At 41.1% G+C, this 20,177-nt stretch overlaps 1 protein-coding gene across 1 annotated transcript in view; it reads left to right on the top strand.

Annotated features, from left to right (window-relative positions):
* Positions 1-20,177, top strand: part of MTMR3 (myotubularin related protein 3) — a gene marked incomplete at its 5' end in the record, with an annotated part of 51,180 nt that overhangs the window by 7,093 nt on the left and 23,910 nt on the right. Inside the window, 5 exons of the mRNA XM_059827786.1 lie at positions 2,780-2,812; positions 7,253-7,335; positions 9,717-9,883; positions 13,709-13,805; positions 15,397-15,510. Coding sequence (XP_059683769.1) covers positions 2,780-2,812; positions 7,253-7,335; positions 9,717-9,883; positions 13,709-13,805; positions 15,397-15,510 — 494 coding nt within the window. The remainder of the gene's footprint in view (positions 1-2,779; positions 2,813-7,252; positions 7,336-9,716; positions 9,884-13,708; positions 13,806-15,396; positions 15,511-20,177) is intronic.

Genomic DNA, 20,177 nt, shown 5'->3' with positions numbered 1-20,177 from the left:
CTCAGTCCAAATAAGAGAATTTAGGATAAAAGCACAGTCATCCTGCCTCTTAAGGTTAGTGGTAATGAAAAATCTCTTTATGATGTTCAAACCGCATTTTTCACGGAGAACAGATATGCATTTAGGCATCAAAAGATGACTCGGCACCTCTGAAAATCAGGCTTTGTAAAGAAACTTCACATAACTCAACTCTACGTTCTCTTTACAGCTGGCTATGTCAGCTATTTGTTCTCCCTAAGCTCTGTATGTACTCAATAGAGAAATACAAAGTCTTCCAAAGGGCCGTTTGGAACACCTGAGCTAGATTTGTGCCTTGCTTGGAGCTTTGAAAGGTGGAAGTAGGTCCAGCTACTGAAGTTACATGGCTGAAGTTGAATAGTACGAGTACAGTCATTGAAATATGAGATCTGTGAATTGGACCTCATCTGCAGATGCCTACGTGTTTCTTTAAAGAGCTTTAGTCTAAGTATCCATTTTTAAAAACTGTTATGTATCCAGCTACTCATGATCATAGACAAATTGAATGGGCATTGTGTAGTCCTTTGCAGTAGCAGAACGCTGACATATACTAGTCTTACTAGTTGTAATACTGTTTGTGAATGGTACAGAGTGTGATAGGACATTATACACAGCACAGAAATGATTTTGTGATATCTGTAATAAACCCAGTAAAATAAAATCCAAAGAATCCAAGCTTTTTTTTTTTTTTTTTCCTGATGATGGGGTTTTTACCAATCTCCTTATTTCAAGACAAGTCCTGACCCTGGCTAGTTGTTCACAATTGCCACGTGTCAGCCACAAATCCTGAACTATGCAGTGGTGAGTTAAGCGTAAAACACCAAAACTGCATGTTATTCCAAAGCTGAGAAAAGCAAGGGAAGCAAAATACAAGAATTGACAAGACATACATGACTGAGACACATGTGACACAGTGGTCTGGAACATGAGTGAGATCTCCTGTGCGCGTAACCAATTTAATTTTTGATGCCATGTGAACCTTAAATTTAAATTGGCTTTTTTATTGTTTTGTGCCAAAACTGAATTATTAACTCTGTAAAAATGTTGTTTACTAACTGAAATTCAGTCTTTACTGTTTTTTGTCGTCTCTAATCATATAGCTATGCTATCCACAGACTTAGAAATGCGCCTGTGTCGTAGTTATCATTTAATCACTTTAAGTGCTATTTTAGTTCGTGAATTGTCAATGCAGCAGGCTGAACAGGCCCGTCTGCTAGGCTGGTGGACATCTGTGGGCAGTATTAACGTGCTAAAATTCATCATGATGTAGGGGTTTTCAGCAAATAAAGGTGTTATTTCTGAACATGGCAATTACTCAAAACGGTGGACAAAAAAAATCTATGATGAGAAAAGTTTAACTGGAATTTTAAGGGCTATTATCTTCCACTGCTGACCATACAAAGGAGATGATATCAGTATGTGCATATGCAGAGGTAGCATAACTTTACTTTTTACTTCTCTTATTCTGTAGTCAATCCTGAAGTATAACTTGAGACTTCAAAATGAAGCCAAGGGGCCTGCTACAATAAATCTATATTGTATTACTGTTCTTTTTTTTAATTCAGAGTCTGAATGTTGTATGAAATTGGCAGCTAGAATTGACAAAGCAAAGGACTGAATATTTAAAAACAAGGAGCTGAGAGAGGAGAAACGAGAGTAGCTGTAGAAGTCAAGAGGTTGTCCTGAGGAATGCCAGGAAATTAGAGTTACTTTACTAGAGAAGCTGCTAATGCATGTGCTGCACTTACTGTCGTATCTGTCCTTAGGATAGTTGGGTGTAATAATTTTTAAGAATTTTCAATTTAATATTTTTGAGCAGTAACAAGAATTGCTGTTTTCGTAAATAATAATCTTTGTTTGTGTTCAGGAAAGTCTATAAAAGTTTGTCAGTATTACCATGTTAATTTTGTTTCCCTGACTTTCATAGCCCGTATTCTGCCCTCTCACTCTGTCTGATGTCTCCAGGGTTGTTAGTCCTGCTTCATATGTCATCACTAACCGGGAAGATTCAATTAGGTAGTGTATGAGGTAGAGCAAAATATAGATTATTCCTCTGTAACCATATATGACCATAACTAATAACGCAGTATGAACTCTGCTGGAATCCAAGGCGGACAGGATTTGGAATATCTTTAAGGATAAAACATACTTGCAATATTTAGGAAACAGATTTAAATTGTTAAATTTTAGAACAATAATCACTTTGGTTATTGTTGATCAAAATTATTGATCAGACGGTGATTTTCTAAATTAAATCTTTGCTGAGTAATTTTTGATTGGGTTTATCTCATGTTTTTATCTCGCTAGAGCTGTTCAAAAAATACCTGTAAGAAGACAGTATTAAAAATGTATAAATGTTTACTAATGTTAGGAGTTGGGGTTTTCTATTGTTTTGAATGATTTTCATAAGAATCACTGTGCTGACGAAGTCCAGCCACACTAACGACCTTGTCACCTCAGCAGAGAGAAGTACTTCTCTGTAAGAAAGAGGATTTTTAGCAAATCTCTATATTATAGTACTTGTAAAACTAATTGATTCCCCGCGTCGGAATGTGCAGCTCGTCTATGCAGACAGCTCCTCTTGAAGTAGGTGGGATATTCTCATGGCAGAAGTGGTCCTCCAGAGAAAGCAGCATTGCATGTCAACTGCGTGCCCCTTAGTGAAGGCAACTGCATGAAGGAAGTGGAATCCAGTTAAAAATGGATTCCTGGTCTTTGGGTTTTTTACCTCACTGTTCTCTTTTTGTTTACAATTCAATAGACTGGCTGTCAGAATGGCGCTGGTGAAACCTCAGTAAGTAGCACAATGCTGCTGGATCACTTGCTGCACCTGTGCTTGAAAATAAATACGTTTAAAAGTTGATAATGCTCACATTGCAGCAGTGCAGAAAACAGCTGTATACGTAAATCTTTTCCATTCATAATTTCCTAGATCACAGTAGTAATAGGAACAAGGTGTTTTAAATGCAGAAACAACAGATCCAGTAGACCATGCATAAATTGGAGGGATTACGACATACAAAAGTGTTGACTTACATTTATCCGTGGGATAAAAATGCAGACTCAACAGTGATTTCCCAGTGCACATGGGAATTTTGGTTCCCAGGCTGATCTCTGTTGACTGGCTTTCCTTAAGAACATTTCAAACTTTGCAGCTGGTGAGTGTTTCTGTCTAATAATTTTTCTCCCTGTAAGCTAATTGCATTCATAGGAGAATTAAAATTTTAGTGTAGTTTGAAACCGTGGACTTGTACTATTTGAAAGAGGCTACATGCATTTTGGACACAGTAAAAAAAGTCGTGCTGGCAAGATGAGGGAGGCTTTCAGTCTCTGGGATGAAGTGTGTTTTAGTATGAGCTTGGCCTTCAGTGGAAGAATGGTTGGTTTGGTATTTTCCTTACATACGTAGCACAGTTGTGGTTCATCTGTGCTGAACAGTAGCGTAGTCCTTGTTTCGTTCTTGGGTGCTGATGCTCCAGTTGTTCACATCAAGTGCATGTTAATTGTGAGAGCAGAGAGGGGACTAAAGGATTGCCTTCAAGACAAAACCTAAGTGTCATTAGTTGTAATGACAAGCAAAATTTGCTTCAGGTACTCCTTGTAGGTTATATGAAGAAGATGGCACCTGGGGGGGATTCGACTCCCTCCACCGAGGAGAGTCCTTAAAGTCCTTCTGAGCTGACCTTGCATCCGCAGTTCCTCCATATGCCATATTGTACCATCCTTCAGGACATACAGCACGTAGCCTTGGCCTCACGCTGTTTAAAGTAACCAGTCTGTAACATAACCCTGACTTTATTTCAGGCTCTGAACTGGGAAAATAAGAAGAAAGCACTAATTACAGCTCATGGCCCCTGGGTGCCACACGGTATCCTGGAGAGACTCGGGCCGAATGCTATACAGGGTGGAGTATACAGCGTAGTCACTCGTGAAGGGGCTGCCTTATAGCAGCCTGGCCGTGGTCCGCTGCGTGCTCAGGGACTGAGCCGTGGGGTGGCTTGTTTCAGCAGCGGAAACATAACTTGTGCTTTTCCTGACCACAGAGGTCTATTTCTCTGAATATATCTTGTACTGCTGTTAGGTAACAGGCAGTTCCAGTCATTAAAATAATAATAATGATTAAAAAAATTTTCAAGTAGAAAAAGTTTGAGTTGTAGAATGTTGCTATTGTTGGAAATGAGATAATTTTAAAGAAGAGACAGTCAAGAGACGGATACTGCAAGAGCCCGATGCTCTGGTACTCTCTGTAACGCGGTATGATTGGCCTTGGATAACAATGCAAGTTTATTCTTACAAAAGCAAAAATGATTGCTTCTCCACTGCTTTATTTCGATAGCCATTATTATATGGGGAAGTGCCTGCAAATAGAATTGATGGCTCTTTCAAGAGGAAGCTAACGGCACCGGGTGTCTGGCTTGCTGCATGCATCAGCCTGAAAAACGTAACAATGAAAGTGGAAAGTTATCAGTGGGCAAGAATGGGGAATGAAGGCAGATAATTTTACAGAGTTTTACCGGGAGAAGAATAATGGACAGGAAGGAGATTGAAAATGCAAGAGGATCAGAGGACAGATTTTTATGACCGGAAAAGAAAATTAAAAAGATTGATAGGAAGGTTGCCCTGAAGAAAAACCGGCAGATTCTAGGGAAATAGATGGTGAGCTGCATGGTGACTGTCAAGAGGAAAAAGAATGGCTGTTGAGCCGAGGGCAAATTGAAAGGGCATAGAACAAAGAGTGACTTTGAAAGAAGGAAATTAAAAATAATGCAGGAGTAGAAGAATACTTAGTATGTCATTAGAGTGCAGACAGGAGGAAGAGGAACCAGAACCAGACTGCTAGGAGGAGGGAGCGAGGTGAAGAACTGCTTAAATGAAGACAGACATGGGGAAAGAATGCAATAAAAGAGGGCTTGGAAAAAAACCCAAAAACCCAGTATTAACAGACGAAGTAGCGTTTGACTAAAAAACCAAGTCTTCTACAGTCCTAACTCGTTTAGTTGGGGAAAGGTACCTTACTTTCTGTGTTGGTGCTGTGTAAATCAATGGTAGATTTAAATCATTTGTTGGGTGTATGTGAGGCTGTCTAGTCGGGAGGAAAGAATGGAAGATTCTCCAGTCTGAGGTCTGTTCCAGTCTCTTAATTTATTAGACAGAACTATCACAACAATTTATCTACCTTGCAGACTAGAATCAGGTAGGAGAAGGCGTGGAAGAAATTAGCAGTTAAAATAAAAAGATTAACTATAGCAACAGTACGTCTGATTTTGTTTGTAATGCATTTAAATACGCTGTCACAGTGGTATCTAAGTCTGTCAGCATCTTCACTGTCCTTATTCTCTGCAGGTGACTCTGCAGTCAGTTTGAGCTTAAGGATGGCAAATGAAGAGGGGCTTATCTCGCAGGAGGGAGTCCTCATTTCACGTGCCCCTTCATGTTGGTAGTTATGTAACTTATATTAGACTATCACAGATGTTAAAACAGTGATAATACTGAAAACATGGACCAAAATTCACGTTCCAGCTTTATTGGCATACCCAAACTACTGGGCTGTCGAGTCAGACACCATCTTGTCTAGTCTCCTTGGGCACGAATTTTCTGTTCTTTAATGGCCCAGTGACAGCAACAGGAACAAAGAACAACTTACCCGTCCCAGCCTCGCTGGGCACGGGGGATAAGGGTTAGTACTTTTTCCAGCTAAGGAGGGTCCAGCACTGCTTCTTGGTTGTGGTCTGAGAAGGGCAAGGATAAAGACCGAGTATTAAGACAATCCCTGCCTGTTGTATTCAGGCAGGGATTGTGTGTTGTATTGTGAGCTCTGGGCAATTATTTGAGCTTTTGCATTCAGAAGAGGACTCTGGACTCTGACTTTTGAGTTGGCAGGGAAACTTGAGGTGCAGTTGTGAGCTGTGTGCCTGCCTTCCTGAGAGATGCGAGAGTTTTGTCTCCTGGGCACAGCATTTACCATTAGCTTGCTCTAGGCATCTTCATGCTCAGGGTAAGTTTTCTTGTGGTTCATATTTCTGAGATATTTCTGTCCCTTGCCTGCTGTTTTTAGTTCCATTTCCTTTTTTCCTTCGGCTGAAATCAGGTGCTTTTTAAGCTTTGTGGTGCCTGAGTAGAAGCTGTCTTGATTCCTCACCCCAGATCCTTGATTGGGGGTGACCTTCAAGGACTTGCCCAGAGGCACAGGGAAAGGCACTGGCAGAGCAGGGTCTTACAGCCACATCTTGTAAGCCCCAAGCCAGAGCTTAAACTGCTGGATCATACTCCTCTGATGGCAAAGAAGGTAACGGAGTCATTGACTGTTCCTCTGGTAGCCTTTGCGTTTGAAGGATCTCAACGGCAGAGGGTTTGTTGCCTTGTGTAATGTTCAATATAATCTAATAAACAATTCAAACAGTTTTACGCTTCATGTTTATTATAGGTATTTGCTAAATTCTCTGTGTTTGGGATTTAGACAGTTACGCGTGAGATAGTCGAATACTAACTTTTACTTATTTAAGATGATAATGCACATTTGCCTGTCTCGGGTAAAGGTCCAAAAATATTAATGAAAACTAATACTTTTCGTCTTGTGGTTTCTTCTTGTCTTTAAAGGTACTTTCATGTGCTTACATATATTGCCTGGTCAAGCTTCTGCTAGTTTCATGTGCCATAAAACATAAGTGCATGTAACTACACCTTTAAAAATGAATGATTCAGCATTATTACTCTAAATAGCGCTGCTTTGATCATGAGCGTTGATCTAAACAGGCCAAATGGTTTTCCCCGAAGGGGAAATGTGGGATATTTCCATAAAACAAGCATCTAGACTGCAGCGGTCTGTTAAGGGGGATCTTGCTTAGCAGTTCATTTGTGACACCAACAGCTAAAATTATATTCCCAAGATCCCTAAAGTTGGACCTGTAAGAGAGGAAGATGCTTCCATGAGAGAGGAGCTTGTGGGTTTCTGCTGCTTTTCCTGCCTTCCCGTTTGTCACCAGTGCTGCAGTCTTCTCAGCTGTTGTCATCTGGTCCCTTAAGGTTTTTGGACTATACAGCAATGGAACTGAAACTACTGATATATGGTACCATACTTCAGAGCTGTTGAAGTAGTTATACTTAGTATTCTTTTGTTTTTCTCTCCCTTTTTTCAGACTTCACCTAGTCCTATAATAAATCCTTGTGAGATATGCAAAGACATTACTGTGTTAGTGCTGTTTGAAATAAAATGATATAATCTTTTCAATTGCAGGTTCCATTGCAGCTTATAGAAAGCGTTGAGTGCCGTGATATATTTCAACTCCATTTGACTTGCAAAGACTGCAAGGTTATAAGGTATGAACAGGCTGAATGTTGAGTGGGGGGTAACTTTGCTTTCCACATGCTGTGGACAGCTCTGACGTTTTAAGGAAATGTTTTTTCTTACTTAGTGGACTTGCTTTCCCCCAAAAGAATTTTTTTTGGTCTGATTTCGCATGTGATAGCTGGGCATTTTTGTACAGGGTGGGAGCAAGATGGTCTGCGTATTTGCTTGCTGTGATCCAGTATAGCAGCAAACCTTGGTCTGAGCCTAAGTGGCTGATCTTGGTTTTATTCTGAAATTAATTTTAGTCTCACTGTGTTTTCCCTGCCTTACAATCAGTTATAACGTCTTGCTTCAGTTGGTTATAAGATACAGAACTAGATAAAACCACCGAAACACACACTTCTTGGAGAAGTGTTTAATCAAGATTTGGGGGTTGGAGGGTTAAGGTATGGGCTTGTGCAGTTCTACGTGAAACCTTCGGTCTGGATAGCATCAACCGCCCTGCGTTTTTAACGGCTCTGAGGGTGCAGTTGCTGTCTTTACGACATAGCAGCCTATTGGGAAAGAAAGGGAGGGAATAAGGTAAAGGCAGGTCTGCAACCCACTGGTCTGTAACCCAGTAAAGTAGATGACATCATGTAGAAGGGAGTATTTATTTATGTCTGTCCTTCAGCAGACTTCAGAGTCTGCCCCAGGATCTCTGAGCAACGGAGCCTCAGCTACAGCTATTTCCTTCTTTTCTGCTGCAGAAATTAATTTTGATCTCTAAACTTTAATTAACAAGAAAGGAACATTTCTTTTTGATTAAATGTTTGCTGGCAGTACCTTTTGTATAATGAAATGAGCCCCAGTCATGTCGGAGCACTCAGAATGTTTAACAGGCCAGCTGCTTCCTGAAATGCTGTATTTTGATGAGGACTGATTTTACTTTAGAAGTAATATTTAGTTTAATTTGAATTAAATATTTAACTTCCTCTTAACTTGTAGCTCTTGACATTTAAAAAAAGTCACCCTTCCTCTCTACATTGATTTGTTATTTCTCGTCAGTTGTAGAATGAATACAAATTATTTGGTTTTATGCCCTTCCTTATGAATTTCCCTCCAAAATTGCATCTCTGAGAAGCAGTACTTGGTGACACTGGCCGCTGGAAGACCCTGAAGTATGGGGCTGAGATACCAGATTTAGAACATGTTCATGTTCTTTTTCACGAACAAAGTAGTTTGTGTTTTGAATAATAGGGCTCAAGTGAAGATAGTAGTTGTTATTTGCAACACTAAAAGAATTTAGAAGGAAAATGGGGTCTTTAAGGTGAGTTGAATCTTGTTTGACTATGGATATTTGATAGAAGATTATCCAGTCTAAGCTAGCAGTCTGGGCTTGCTTTATAGTCAGTGATGGGAAACAAACACCTCCAGGCTGCGGTTCCTCGCAGCTTTTTAGACACGTTTCATGAGTTGGACATGTCTTTTTCCTTCCACTGACTGACTTCTAGATATTTGCAGGTAGGGGTAATAAATCCTGCCCTTCGAGAATACAGATGCTGTCATTAACCACGACTGCAGTAGAACACAGACTGAGCTGAATGTAAATACTTGGTGAATATTTTATAACTATAAAATCTTGCAGAAATCTGTCAGAGCAAAAGGGTCCAGGAATCCTCTTTGAAAAGACAAGCTAATGTAATTTTAATATACTGCTTTGAAGATTAGTTTCTCCTGTGCAGGGAATATTCTCGCTAGTTGTTGTTAGTCTGTAATGTTAGGCAAAGCTCAGTTTCAGAAACACTGTTCGTGCTTCCCACCGAGGCCAGAAGGAGAATCTTAGCCTGTGAGATAGGGGAATAAGGTAAGATTTCAGATGCTGGAGTTTGTCCTCATTATTCTCAAATAAAGTATATTAATCAAATGGATATTTCTCCTATGTCCGATGAAAAATGTGTTCCTGTTTACGGGAATGTGATGCATAGACGATAATGTATGCGATGGGTTTGTGAGTGTCCGTCTGAGGCCGCCAGTCAGCAAGTCGCTGTAACACATTCCTCTCTTTGACTGCGTGAAAGTTGCAGCCTGAACTCGGTGGTACTGTCCTTGGTTTTATAGTAAACATACACGTAAACATCTCCCTCATTCATGACTAGTAGGGCACACCGCTGGTTTATTCACAAGGGCAGAACACTGCTTTCCTGCTGACAGTTTTATTTTGACTTCCTAAGTGTGTCTGTCTTTACTAATATCCCAAGTTTTCAATTTTACTATCCATTAGAATGCACATAGCAGCAGGACTAAGTTATCCCTAAGATGTTTGTTCTCACTTTTTGCTTTCACAATGTTTTCATAGTCAGCCAGTCAGATCTCACAGTCTGGCACCTTTTACTGAAGATTAATAGATAAATGTTTGTTTCTGGGACAGGTGTCAGTTTTCTACTTTTGAGCAGTGTCAAGATTGGCTTAAGCGACTGAACAATGCCATCCGCCCTCCTTCGAAGATAGAAGACCTGTTCTCATTTGCCTATCACGCTTGGTGTATGGAGGTATATGCTAGTGAGAAGGAACAGCACGGGGATTTGTGTCGGCCAGGTATGTGGAAACACTTTGGGGATCATCACAAACGCGTTGACTAGTAACTGCCTGTTTGCTGAAATCCAGAACTTTCAAAAGAATTCATGGACAAATTCAGTCTGTGCTGTTGTAAACTGAACCTGGACGATTCCAGTATGGAATTTTTTTTGTACGTAAGTTCTTGCACTTCTTCACTAGCTGATGGAGATACTGTATGTGGTAATTACGTAGGTATAGTATACCTTCACTTACAGCGAGGTGTCCTCTAATGTCTTGCACGTCTGCCACACGGTCTGAGTTTTGTTCTCTCTGAACAAAGGAGAAATTGGCTCCCACCAGAGCTGCTTTGGGATCAATATGCAAAGCAGTGCCTGAGTATCCTGAGGAAATCATTGTGGTGGATGTTATTTAGTCAGTCATGCATAATACTGATAACGTTTTGTTCACTATGGCAGCAGCTCTCAATCTGAACCATTTTGTATTGACTGTGCCGACGTTTTTTGTAATTGCCTAGAACAGTGGTCTTCAACATGGATGTTGAGGAGCAGGAGCTGAAGGAGAAGGAAGTCCCTGAGCTGCTCCTGAGGTTCATGCACAGCTGCAAGACAGCGACGTATTTTAGTGAAATACCATCCTTGCTGGAAAGTTGTAGAAGCCCACAAGTAAATAAAAGCTAACAATTGGGATGCTGGTGGTTATAGCACTTGTTTGCATGTAAGGAGATCTGAGTTCCAGGCCCTCTCCGATCTGAGGCTCTCTTTGCTCACAATCCTGAGCTGAGAAAAGTGTCCCTAATTTTCAGGCTGAGGAATGTTAGTGTGATTCTGTCCTTATTACTGAAGCTGGTCTGGGGCTGAGCGAAGGCGCCCGAGGAAGAGCAGTCAACAGGTAGCACGCAAGTGGGAGGAGGTGCTCCTTGGTTTTGGTTCGTGCTCCTGCGCTTTACACACGTTGTGTTAGCAGTTGTGAAAAAAGGCCAATAAAATCCTCAGAGCAGAATTTCAAATTCAGGTCTTTTCCCTCCGAACTATAGTCAGGAACTGGGAGATAGACATGTAGATGATTTGCAACGTCTCCTTGTAGTCCTTTTCTCTTCCTCACTGAAACAGACGGGCTTCAACCTAACGCTACGTTAGGATAAGCAGCCTTTACCTTGTTATTAACTTTTAGCAACATTTTTTTTCTCTTGTAGGTGTGTCTATCAAATAACTTTCCTTAATGTAGTAACTTTTGCTTCCCCGTAGCTTGCTTATTTTTGGTGGTAGATATTCTCCTTCTAAGAGTTGAATAATATTTGAAATAAATCTATGGGAATGGAATTGAAGAAGTTAATCCCAAGACATTGTAATTTATTTTTTTGCATCCAAGGAGCCCAATATTTAGTAGATATGGACCAAAATACTAAATTGCTTCAAAATCTATCTAAGTATCAGCTTCTGAGGAAAAAATGTAAGTTGTTATCAATGTACGTGATGGGAGATATGAACTGTGGCTCACAAGATCAGCTTTTATAGTCAGAAGGCACAAGTCCACAAAATGTATAGTTTGTTTTTTCTCTGATTTTGAGAGCTGATTGGGATGCTTCGAAAATATTATCCATCGTGGCTCAAAATGCCTCTTAAAATACCAGCATTCAGGAGGAACAGGCAAAATGTTAAGGATAGGGTTTCATTTCTCAGAGGAAAATCTATGATTTCATGACACGCACAGTAGCTGAAAAATTAAGAGGGAGAAATCAAACAGAATATTTCATTTTTATGTGGTTTTATGTGTGTCTCTTAAAACCCACTCGCCGTGTGCTGCATCGACGATTGGGGATATTTCCAGCGTTCTCCCTTGCTATCCAGAAAAATCCCTAAGGATGTATTGCAAGTTTTAATGACCGTTCCTCAAAGCAGCTGATAATGAAGTCCATCCCCAGTGCTGCAAGAGCATGCTGCTGTTCCAATAAAAGTGGTTTTTAATTAAAAAAAGAGTCACTGCTAAGGAAGAACATGACAGAGGTGGTTGTCTGGCTGGAATGGATTGTCCCAGTTTCACCTCTGCACTTGACAAAGGATCAAAGGGCTCCTCACAGAGCTGCCATCTCTGTGGAGCCATCCAGCTTTTGTAAAACGGGGACGCGAGCAGCTGATCTGTCTGAGTGGGTGGTTAGAAGATAAATTCAGGCTCACGCAGAGTTCACGTGGGAAACGGGAAATTGTTGGCAAGCTCCAGTCTAACTGATCTGGCAATAGGGAAGGTAGAGCAGAACTACAGTGCCTGTGCGATACCGAGACAAGTCTTCTGCAGAAAATGCACGGCATGGGAGGCAGAACTATTTCTTTTTTATGGTACTGTCCTACCAGTGACATGTTGTATAGGGAATAAGTGATGAAGGTCAGTCAGGTCCATAGATTTTACTGCCAGGTACCTTGAAGAGTGAATAGTCTCCATTTGCACACAGTGTTATTCTCACGTTTTACCTTTCGAAAAGCGTAAGAAGAAGAATCTCATTATGCAGATCTCTTGCACATTGTCCATGCTGTAAAGCAGGTCTAGATTTGCAAAGTACCGTTTTCAACGTATGATCTGACCTGTAGGAATGAATAACATTATAGCTTTTCTTTCATGGTTAATTTTAGGCTGCTATCTTTATTCTTAATTTACCTATTTCTCTGTATTTATCTCTAATCGTTCTGTAACATCACATAAAAAATTGTTTCCGACATGTACGTTTACATCTTTGAGATAAATACGTATCTACATGTATTTTGGGTATTGAAAGACTTTAAGGGTTTTCAGAAATATATAATGGAAAGATGTATACTTAAAGCATTAATTTTTCAACAGATTTTTTTTCCCCCTGTTGGGTGATGCGCTGCCTCATGATTTAATGATACAGTAATTTAAAGAGACAAGCAATGGGCAGACTTTCAGAATAATTTTATCTAGCGTTGCTCACATGCTCATTAAATTTATCACATTTCTTAGCTCTGTGAACCTGGAAATTTTGTACGTTATTCTCTTCTAAATGTTGGTGGAGTACCTTCTAATTCTCTAGACTTGCCATCTATCAGAATAATTACTCTTTATTGGCATTGTGTATTTTTCAGTTGTAGTTTGATAGTTTTAAAGAAGTGTTCAGGAAATAAATGGAGCTCATTCCAGTTCCTTTAATATATTAATCCAAGAATTTGTGAGGATCTTGTGACCGCTATTTGTGTCAAACAATCGTTTATGCATTTTATCTTCACATCTCCACATGACTCATGGAGGAATAACGTCCAATTTGCGGATGGAAAACTGAGACGCAGGTTAAATTACAGGGCTTGCCTGCAGTCCTACAGGAAACCTGTGGCTGAAACTGCGTACGAAATGGCGATTGCCCAGGTGTTGCAGACCACGTTCCATATCCCTTCACCTATCAGTCAGACCAGAGCTTCCCGTTCTTCTCATTGATAGAAAATTCTTTGGAACTTCAGAACAGAAGAACTACTAGCCTTTTCCCCACTAAGACAGCTGATGGATCTAAATTGCTTTTGCTGATGTGCTTGGTTCCGGTCTGCAGCGTTCCTCTTTCTTACATGAATTTACAGAAGCCGCTCATTTCAGAGAAGAGTCCTTGACGGACTTGGACGTTTGTGGAGAGCTGATCAAGGAGAGCCATCAGTACAAGCTGTGGTTCTCCTGACAGGGATTTTCGAAATAGGATTGTGAAATGTAGAAGGTGTTTTTGGACTGTTCCATTCTCTTTTCAGTTTTTAATAAGTATGAGCGCAGTGGTGTTTTTCTCTGTTTTGAAAGGTAGGAATCTTACTTCTTATTTCGCATTTATTTTCGCTCTCTGCTTTTGATACCCAGGAGAACATGTAACTTCAAGGTTTAAAAATGAAGTGGAGCGGATGGGTTTTGATATGAACAATGCCTGGAGGATTTCCAACATCAATGAGAAGTACAAGTAAGTTATGTGGGCTGCTGATTCACAGCCAAACGGCGTCTCAAAACACCAATTTTGTTATAGCAGAGTACTGGCACTTTTTCCAAGTTCTGCAGTTCCTAATAAGGGACAATTAGAATCATGATTTTTTGTTGTTTTGTAGAAAAAGTGTGCTTTTAAAGTATTATTTAATATTTTATTAGGTGCTGCCATTTTTGTAGGCTTAGAAATAGCGGATTTTGATGTGCTTGCTGGAGGATGACTTAGAGAATAAGCATTCTAATGGAAGAAAGGGAAGCCCTAAGTGAGCAAAGAGCGGAGTTTGATCGAACTTTTAAAAAACGCCTTCTTGTTGTGTCTTATTCTCTAACTTATGACAGACTTGTATTTAAAAAAAAAAGTTGGTTTGGAAGAGTTAAGCTTGTAGATCCTGAAAATAAGAGAAGACGCTTTCTGTGGTCCTGAAAGCATGGACAAACGTCCTCTTCTCTAACCGCTGGAGCAGAAAACGGTGTTCCTCCATTCACGGTTGGTAGGACGGAGTGTACTGGCTGATCCCTAATCCAAGTCAGAGCAAAGCCAGCAGTAACACTTTGTGATGAAACATGTTTCATTGCTCCATCTTTGCAGGATAATGGCTTGCAGCTGGTAGTTGGTGCCACTGCAAGAAGAATGTCTGTCTTGGTCTGTAAAAATCTAAGGAAGAAAACATAGCTATCCCTTAAGTAAATACTTAAGAAAAAGGAAAAAAAAAGGAAAAAGGAAAAAAAAGGAAAAAAAAAAGGAGAAAAAAAAAGGAAAAGAATTATATGTCATATGGAAGCAGAATCGCACAGACTACTCCTTTCCTTCTTGTGGCCAGCTCTTGAGAAAAGAGCGTTTTCTCAGGATGGTTGATATATTTTTCTGAATAGGACAGTCTTAGACACATGTTCACATCTGTCCTTGTGCAGTAAACGCATCTTTTTAAGGGGATGGACTGGGCATGGGCTAGTTTATGGATCAGCAATATATTGCAGTGACTGCTGACTGCTCGCACTGTTCTCATTGGCAGTTGTGGCTGCTGGTTAAATTGTGGAGTAGGAGGAGGGTTTAGTAGAGGAAAGTTCCGGTTAGCCAGGCAAACATAAGCCAGCGCACTCAGATCCCTGCCTTCGGCGAGGCTTGATCAGCCAGTGTACCTTTTCCACACTTACACAAGTTTTCTGTCTTGACTCCAGTAGCCCAGGGTGGCTTTGCTGCTACGTTTTGTGACCCAGAAATTGAGTGGCTAATTCTTCAGCATGGAGAGACGTGGAATTTCTTTTCCATGGTCCAGTTTATTTCAGCAGCTGGAGTTCAAAATCGCCTATGTGCAAATTTCCCGAGAAAACACCAGCTTGAATCTTCTAATTCTGAAATGCATTTATGCTCCTCGATGTTCACAGTGCTTTTTGTATATGTGAAGGAGGAACTGATTAACATAGAACGAAACAGGAATTAACAAAACGGCAGTTTGCTGAGATGAACAGCTGCCAGGCTGCTTAAACTGCTTATTTGTGTGTGCTGTCTGGGAAGTGTGTAATTGCTCTGTATCACTTACGTTCAACCCTTTGCACCACTTTTCTCGCAGGCTCTGTGGTAGTTACCCCCAGGAAATCATAGTTCCCGCCTGGATCACGGATAAAGAGCTGGAGAGTGTGGCAAGCTTTCGGTCCTGGAAGCGTATCCCTGCTGTTGTGTACAGGTGAGGCTCTTGCAGGTGGAGCAGCTTTCACCGGGCTGTAAATGGGGTGTTCTAGCAAATAAAAGCTGAAATAAGTTGTGACTGGGAATCTTGTAATGAAATGTGTTCCGGCTCCTCTGGGCCGCAGATGTCCCCTCCCTGAGCCTGACAGACTTCAGCAAAAGTGTTAAAGGTATTTTAAAATAATATTTTTATGATTTATTGGAAGTAAAGAGAGGTCTGGATTGCATCTTGCTGTCTTTTTGCATGTGTAACGTGACGTGGAGGGATGCTGTGTGAAGGCCCAGGACCTGCTGGGGCAGAGTTGGAGAACTGGGCTGGGAAGAGGCCACAAAACCCGGCACGGTCCCCTCCGCGCTGCCCGCTGGGGTGGTGCCCCAGCTGATCCCCTCTGGCACTCTGTCTGGGGTGAGGGCCCGCTGTTCCGCTCCCAGAAGCCGTGTAGAGAACAGCACCTCGGAACAAAACACAAACCAGCCTACGGGTTTAGGTAACAAGGATGGCGAGGGTCGCCTCGCATGAGAAACCGTTCAGACCTGTATTTAACTGACAGCAGAGCGCGACCTGTTAGCCCTGATAGCTTGGGGTCTTTGTCTCTACTTGTGCTACCTATATATGTGTTGGTTTGTACCTATTCAAAACTCCAAGAATGTTTGAGACAGCAGCACCTATTAGCCCTTGTCAAGCCATAAATGAGGTAAGGCAGACTTACTCCACACTCACTCTGAGTGGGAATAATGGTTTCTCTCTTTTAATTCCAAACACATACTGTAGGCGCACTCAGCATTTGCGTCTCTTGCAAGTCATTCCTAGGGCTGTCACCTCAGTTAAGATTTTATTTTATTTTATTAATATGAAAATGAAAAAAAATGTAAGATGAAGACATCACCACAGCTGAAGAAACGATAAATGGCATCTGGCGAGGTACTCCTTTGGTTTTTCTCTAATTCTCATCTGGCTAATACTCAGACTGCAGCATAAACATGGACAAATACCAAAATTATTTAAGGGAGATACATAAAACTTAAATTACAAAAGAATGTACATGTTAGGTCTGTCTACATATTTTAGATAGTTTTAATCAGACAGTCTCTTCCTTAGACTGAGTCCAGCAGTTCTTCCTAACACAATTGCTTTTCTGTGATAACTGGGTTTTGGCAGCTTCTTTACTAAGAAACATATTTCAGCGTCTGTTTTTTCAAATATTCTGGAACCTGTCATTTAATACCATGGCCACTTTCCTGGTGTAGTTATCCTCCCATAAATGTTTAAAATCTCTTCAAAAAAATCAGATGACAAAAGGATTAAAAAGAGAATGAATGCTGATAATTCCATTGAGTCTGCTGAGCCACCCGTTTCTTCTAAAGAGACAGAAAGGAAAGGCTGTTCTCTGAGTGGCAAGCTAAATTTAGAGAGCAGTGAAGCCAACAAATTCATACGGCCTGGGTCGGAGGAGCAAGCGTACAAGAGTTAAGAGTAGGCCACAAAACATTATTTACCTAGCTTAAGAGTTCTTGTTCTGTGAAGGGAGAACGAATTAGCTTCTGGCAGCAGACCATTATCTTTAAATCCTCCTATCTTTTCTCCTTTTTCTTCCAAACGATAAAGGGGTTCGCATAGTCTCTTTCTGAATGTTAAGGAATTGCTCCATCCTCTGTTCAGCTCTGGGAGGGGGAAAAATGCTTTCCAGCGTGTGCTAATTTTTTAAGACTTAAGGTATTTTATTATTATGGTAGTACATATAAGTACGTATATGATACGTATGTATAAAAGAGAATAGTGTAATTTATATATGGTTTTGCATTCAACTCTGAACACTGCATTTCGGGCCACATTGTGCCTTTTATGCAGTTGTCACCTATTTGGGGGGCCCCTCACCTGCACACTGACCCCAGGGAAGCGTCCCTCCTTCTTTCACCACTACCCAGGAAGAGGAAATCACTTCCTTTGCGTTCTCGGGTACAGCTTGCGTTCGGGGGATTTACGGGAGAGCGATGTAAATGTTCAAAGACCTCGTTGACTGAAATTGTTTAATCCCTGGCATTCAATTTCCTGCAGTTCTGATGAGACTATGCGTGTTAAAGTACCACATCGTTTTTCATTTGTAATCTTAAAATCAGTGGGAGAGAAGTTTTTCTCTTTTTTTTGATTTCTTTTTTCCCTTATCTTGACATTTAGTAATAGATTTTTCAAGACATCCAGTTCATCATCCTGCGCTCTAATAGAACTCACATCAGCTAGTGGTTGATGATCCATATGATTGGAAATCCATGTATAGTTTTCTCTCTATGTATGTTGCCATAAAAATAGCTTTTTTCTTACTTTTGGAGGAGTGCAGGACAAAAGCTCATTCATCATTTTTTATCTGTTGAAGATGATTTTGGGACTATCGGTTTCATTATTGATCACACTTCAAAAATCGGCTCTTTTTGCTTTACCTCAGGGGAAAAAAAATAATAACGATGTTTTAAAATTCGTCTAATAACTTGTTTCAGATCCTGAACACGGGGACAGAGAGAGACCAGAGACACAGACGCTTGGCAACAAAAACCTCCTTGTCTGTTCTTGTAAAGCGTTCAAGAGCTATGACAGTGTGCGCAGGCTGAAAAGCCGGGCGGGCTGAGTTCAGAGGCAAGCTTCAAAAATACTCCGTTGAGATTGGACTGTCGGGAAGGTTGCTTCTATGTTGTGATCAGATTTCTAGAAAAATTTCACACCCAGCTTCTGCAGTGGTTCTCCGTGTTTGCAGTTTTTTAAACTCTAGGCACATGCTTACGTAGATAAATGTGACCTGTGAGGTGGGTTTTGTAGCTTACCTGTTTTGGTCCCGGAAAATCGATGTTAGGGAGAAGCCTTTTTGGATTTTGTGGAAAGACGCTAGAGAGGACTTCATGCATTATACGAACAGTGTCCTAAACTGGTGAGAACCTACTTGGAAAGTAGCTGTGTTGAAGGTGTCCTTGTCTCGCCCGCCGCTGGCGGCGATTACTCATGCAGGCAGCGTTTCTGCCAGCGCAGGAAACCAAGGTAAACAGAAAATTGCCGTCTACCGTACTTGCTGAATTATATTTGTGAATTGCAGCAATGATTTTATTCAGTTGCAAATGCGAGTGGTTAGGTAATGCTATGGCGGGAGCTACTCGAACCTTCGTTAGTCCTCCCTGTCTTTGTAGTGGCAAGGACTTGGCGGATTTATTGTTGTACTCAAAAGGTTGCTTGAACGCAAGGAAGGTGAAGCATGTGCAGAGGTGTACTGTACGCCATACAGTTACACAATGCTTTATGAAGGGCTTTATAGTTATCTAATGGGGATTTACTGTTTAGTTTCTGTAGGGAGGCTGCATGTTTCTTTGTCTCTAGAGGGTTAGGGAACTTGCAGGGCAGGGTTTGCTTTAATTTTTTTTTAATCTTTTTTTGGTTACTGAGGTCTGAGTGACACCATCTTATCCCCAGCTCTATCTCTAGGGACCTCGCAACGACACTTAAACTATTTGCTATTTTTTGTTCCCATGGCCAGTCCGGTTGGAATGAGTGTGATTCCGCAGACCTCCAACATTACCCTAAATAGAATTGTTTGCTGATTTCTGCTGGTGCGTTTGAACATCGCATATTTGTGCAGGCTTAGGAGTGTTGGGGCTTCACAGCTATCAACGAACTCCACTTTTGGCCTAATGATTCTTTATTATTTGTGGTATAAATGGGAGGCAAGAACCCGGAGGTGAAAATATAACTGTTTATGAACCCCTGAGAATGATTCCGTAGGCAGGTAGTAATGAAATCTGGGAGAACATAAGGAAAGATAAATGAGCTTATCTGAGTGTTCAAAATAGATTTCTTACATGTATAATGTTGTTTTATTTTCTTTTGTTATTTGTGCAGGTGTAGCGGGGGAACTAGGTGGCCTTTCAGTGATTGGCATGTATTTTTTGCTAAACTAATTTGCTATCAATAGAGCTCTTTCTGGAAGGCTCTTCGTTTCGGCAGAAATACGTTTTCCATTGCGTGCAGTCGGCTGGCACCTGCTGTAAGTGCCGTGGTGGCGTTCAGATCGCTTTTCCTTTGGCTCCGTTAGTGCAGTGTGTCAGCTGCTTCCTCTCAGGGAAGGAATTTTACATGAAACAATTACAAAAGAGCTATGACAAATACTTAAAATACCGTATCGCAACCTACTTTATAATTTCAAGTTTTTTGCAACAAGGAGCCTTAACCCGATGGAAGCGTCGCTTTTGAATGAGTGGCACCGGGCAGGCGCTGCCGCCCACTGCTGTGCTCCGCGGTGAGTCTGCAGAGGTGGAGGTGGTGCTGCTCAGCACCCGCCGGGCGCTTGACAGCCCTGACACCAAATTATAAACCAGCTTGTCCCACCTCCGTAAACACGTATTAGAGAGGGGGGAAAAAAAAAGTTAAGATTTATAGGTGTGGGTGAGCTTTCTTCCTGTTCAGGGCTGTCCGAGCCGACTGTTTAAATTTGCTTAAAGATTCAGCTAACCCTCGCCATTCTGTTGCCTTATTAGAGGGGAATTAAGCAACTCTTGGTTGACACGAAGCTGAGATGGCCAGTTTGTTTGCAGGAAGACTCTCAAATCCCTTGCCGCACCGTAACGTATGGGAACTGTAATTGGCGTGTGCGTACTTTATAAACACGGGGTTTGGTGGGACTCCTGAGC

Source organism: Gavia stellata, chromosome 21 (genome assembly GCF_030936135.1).
Source record: "Gavia stellata isolate bGavSte3 chromosome 21, bGavSte3.hap2, whole genome shotgun sequence".
Lineage (NCBI taxonomy): Eukaryota > Metazoa > Chordata > Aves > Gaviiformes > Gaviidae > Gavia > Gavia stellata.
The sequence above is the reverse complement of the archived record's forward strand: the minus strand, read 5'-3'. Positions and strand labels throughout refer to the sequence as shown.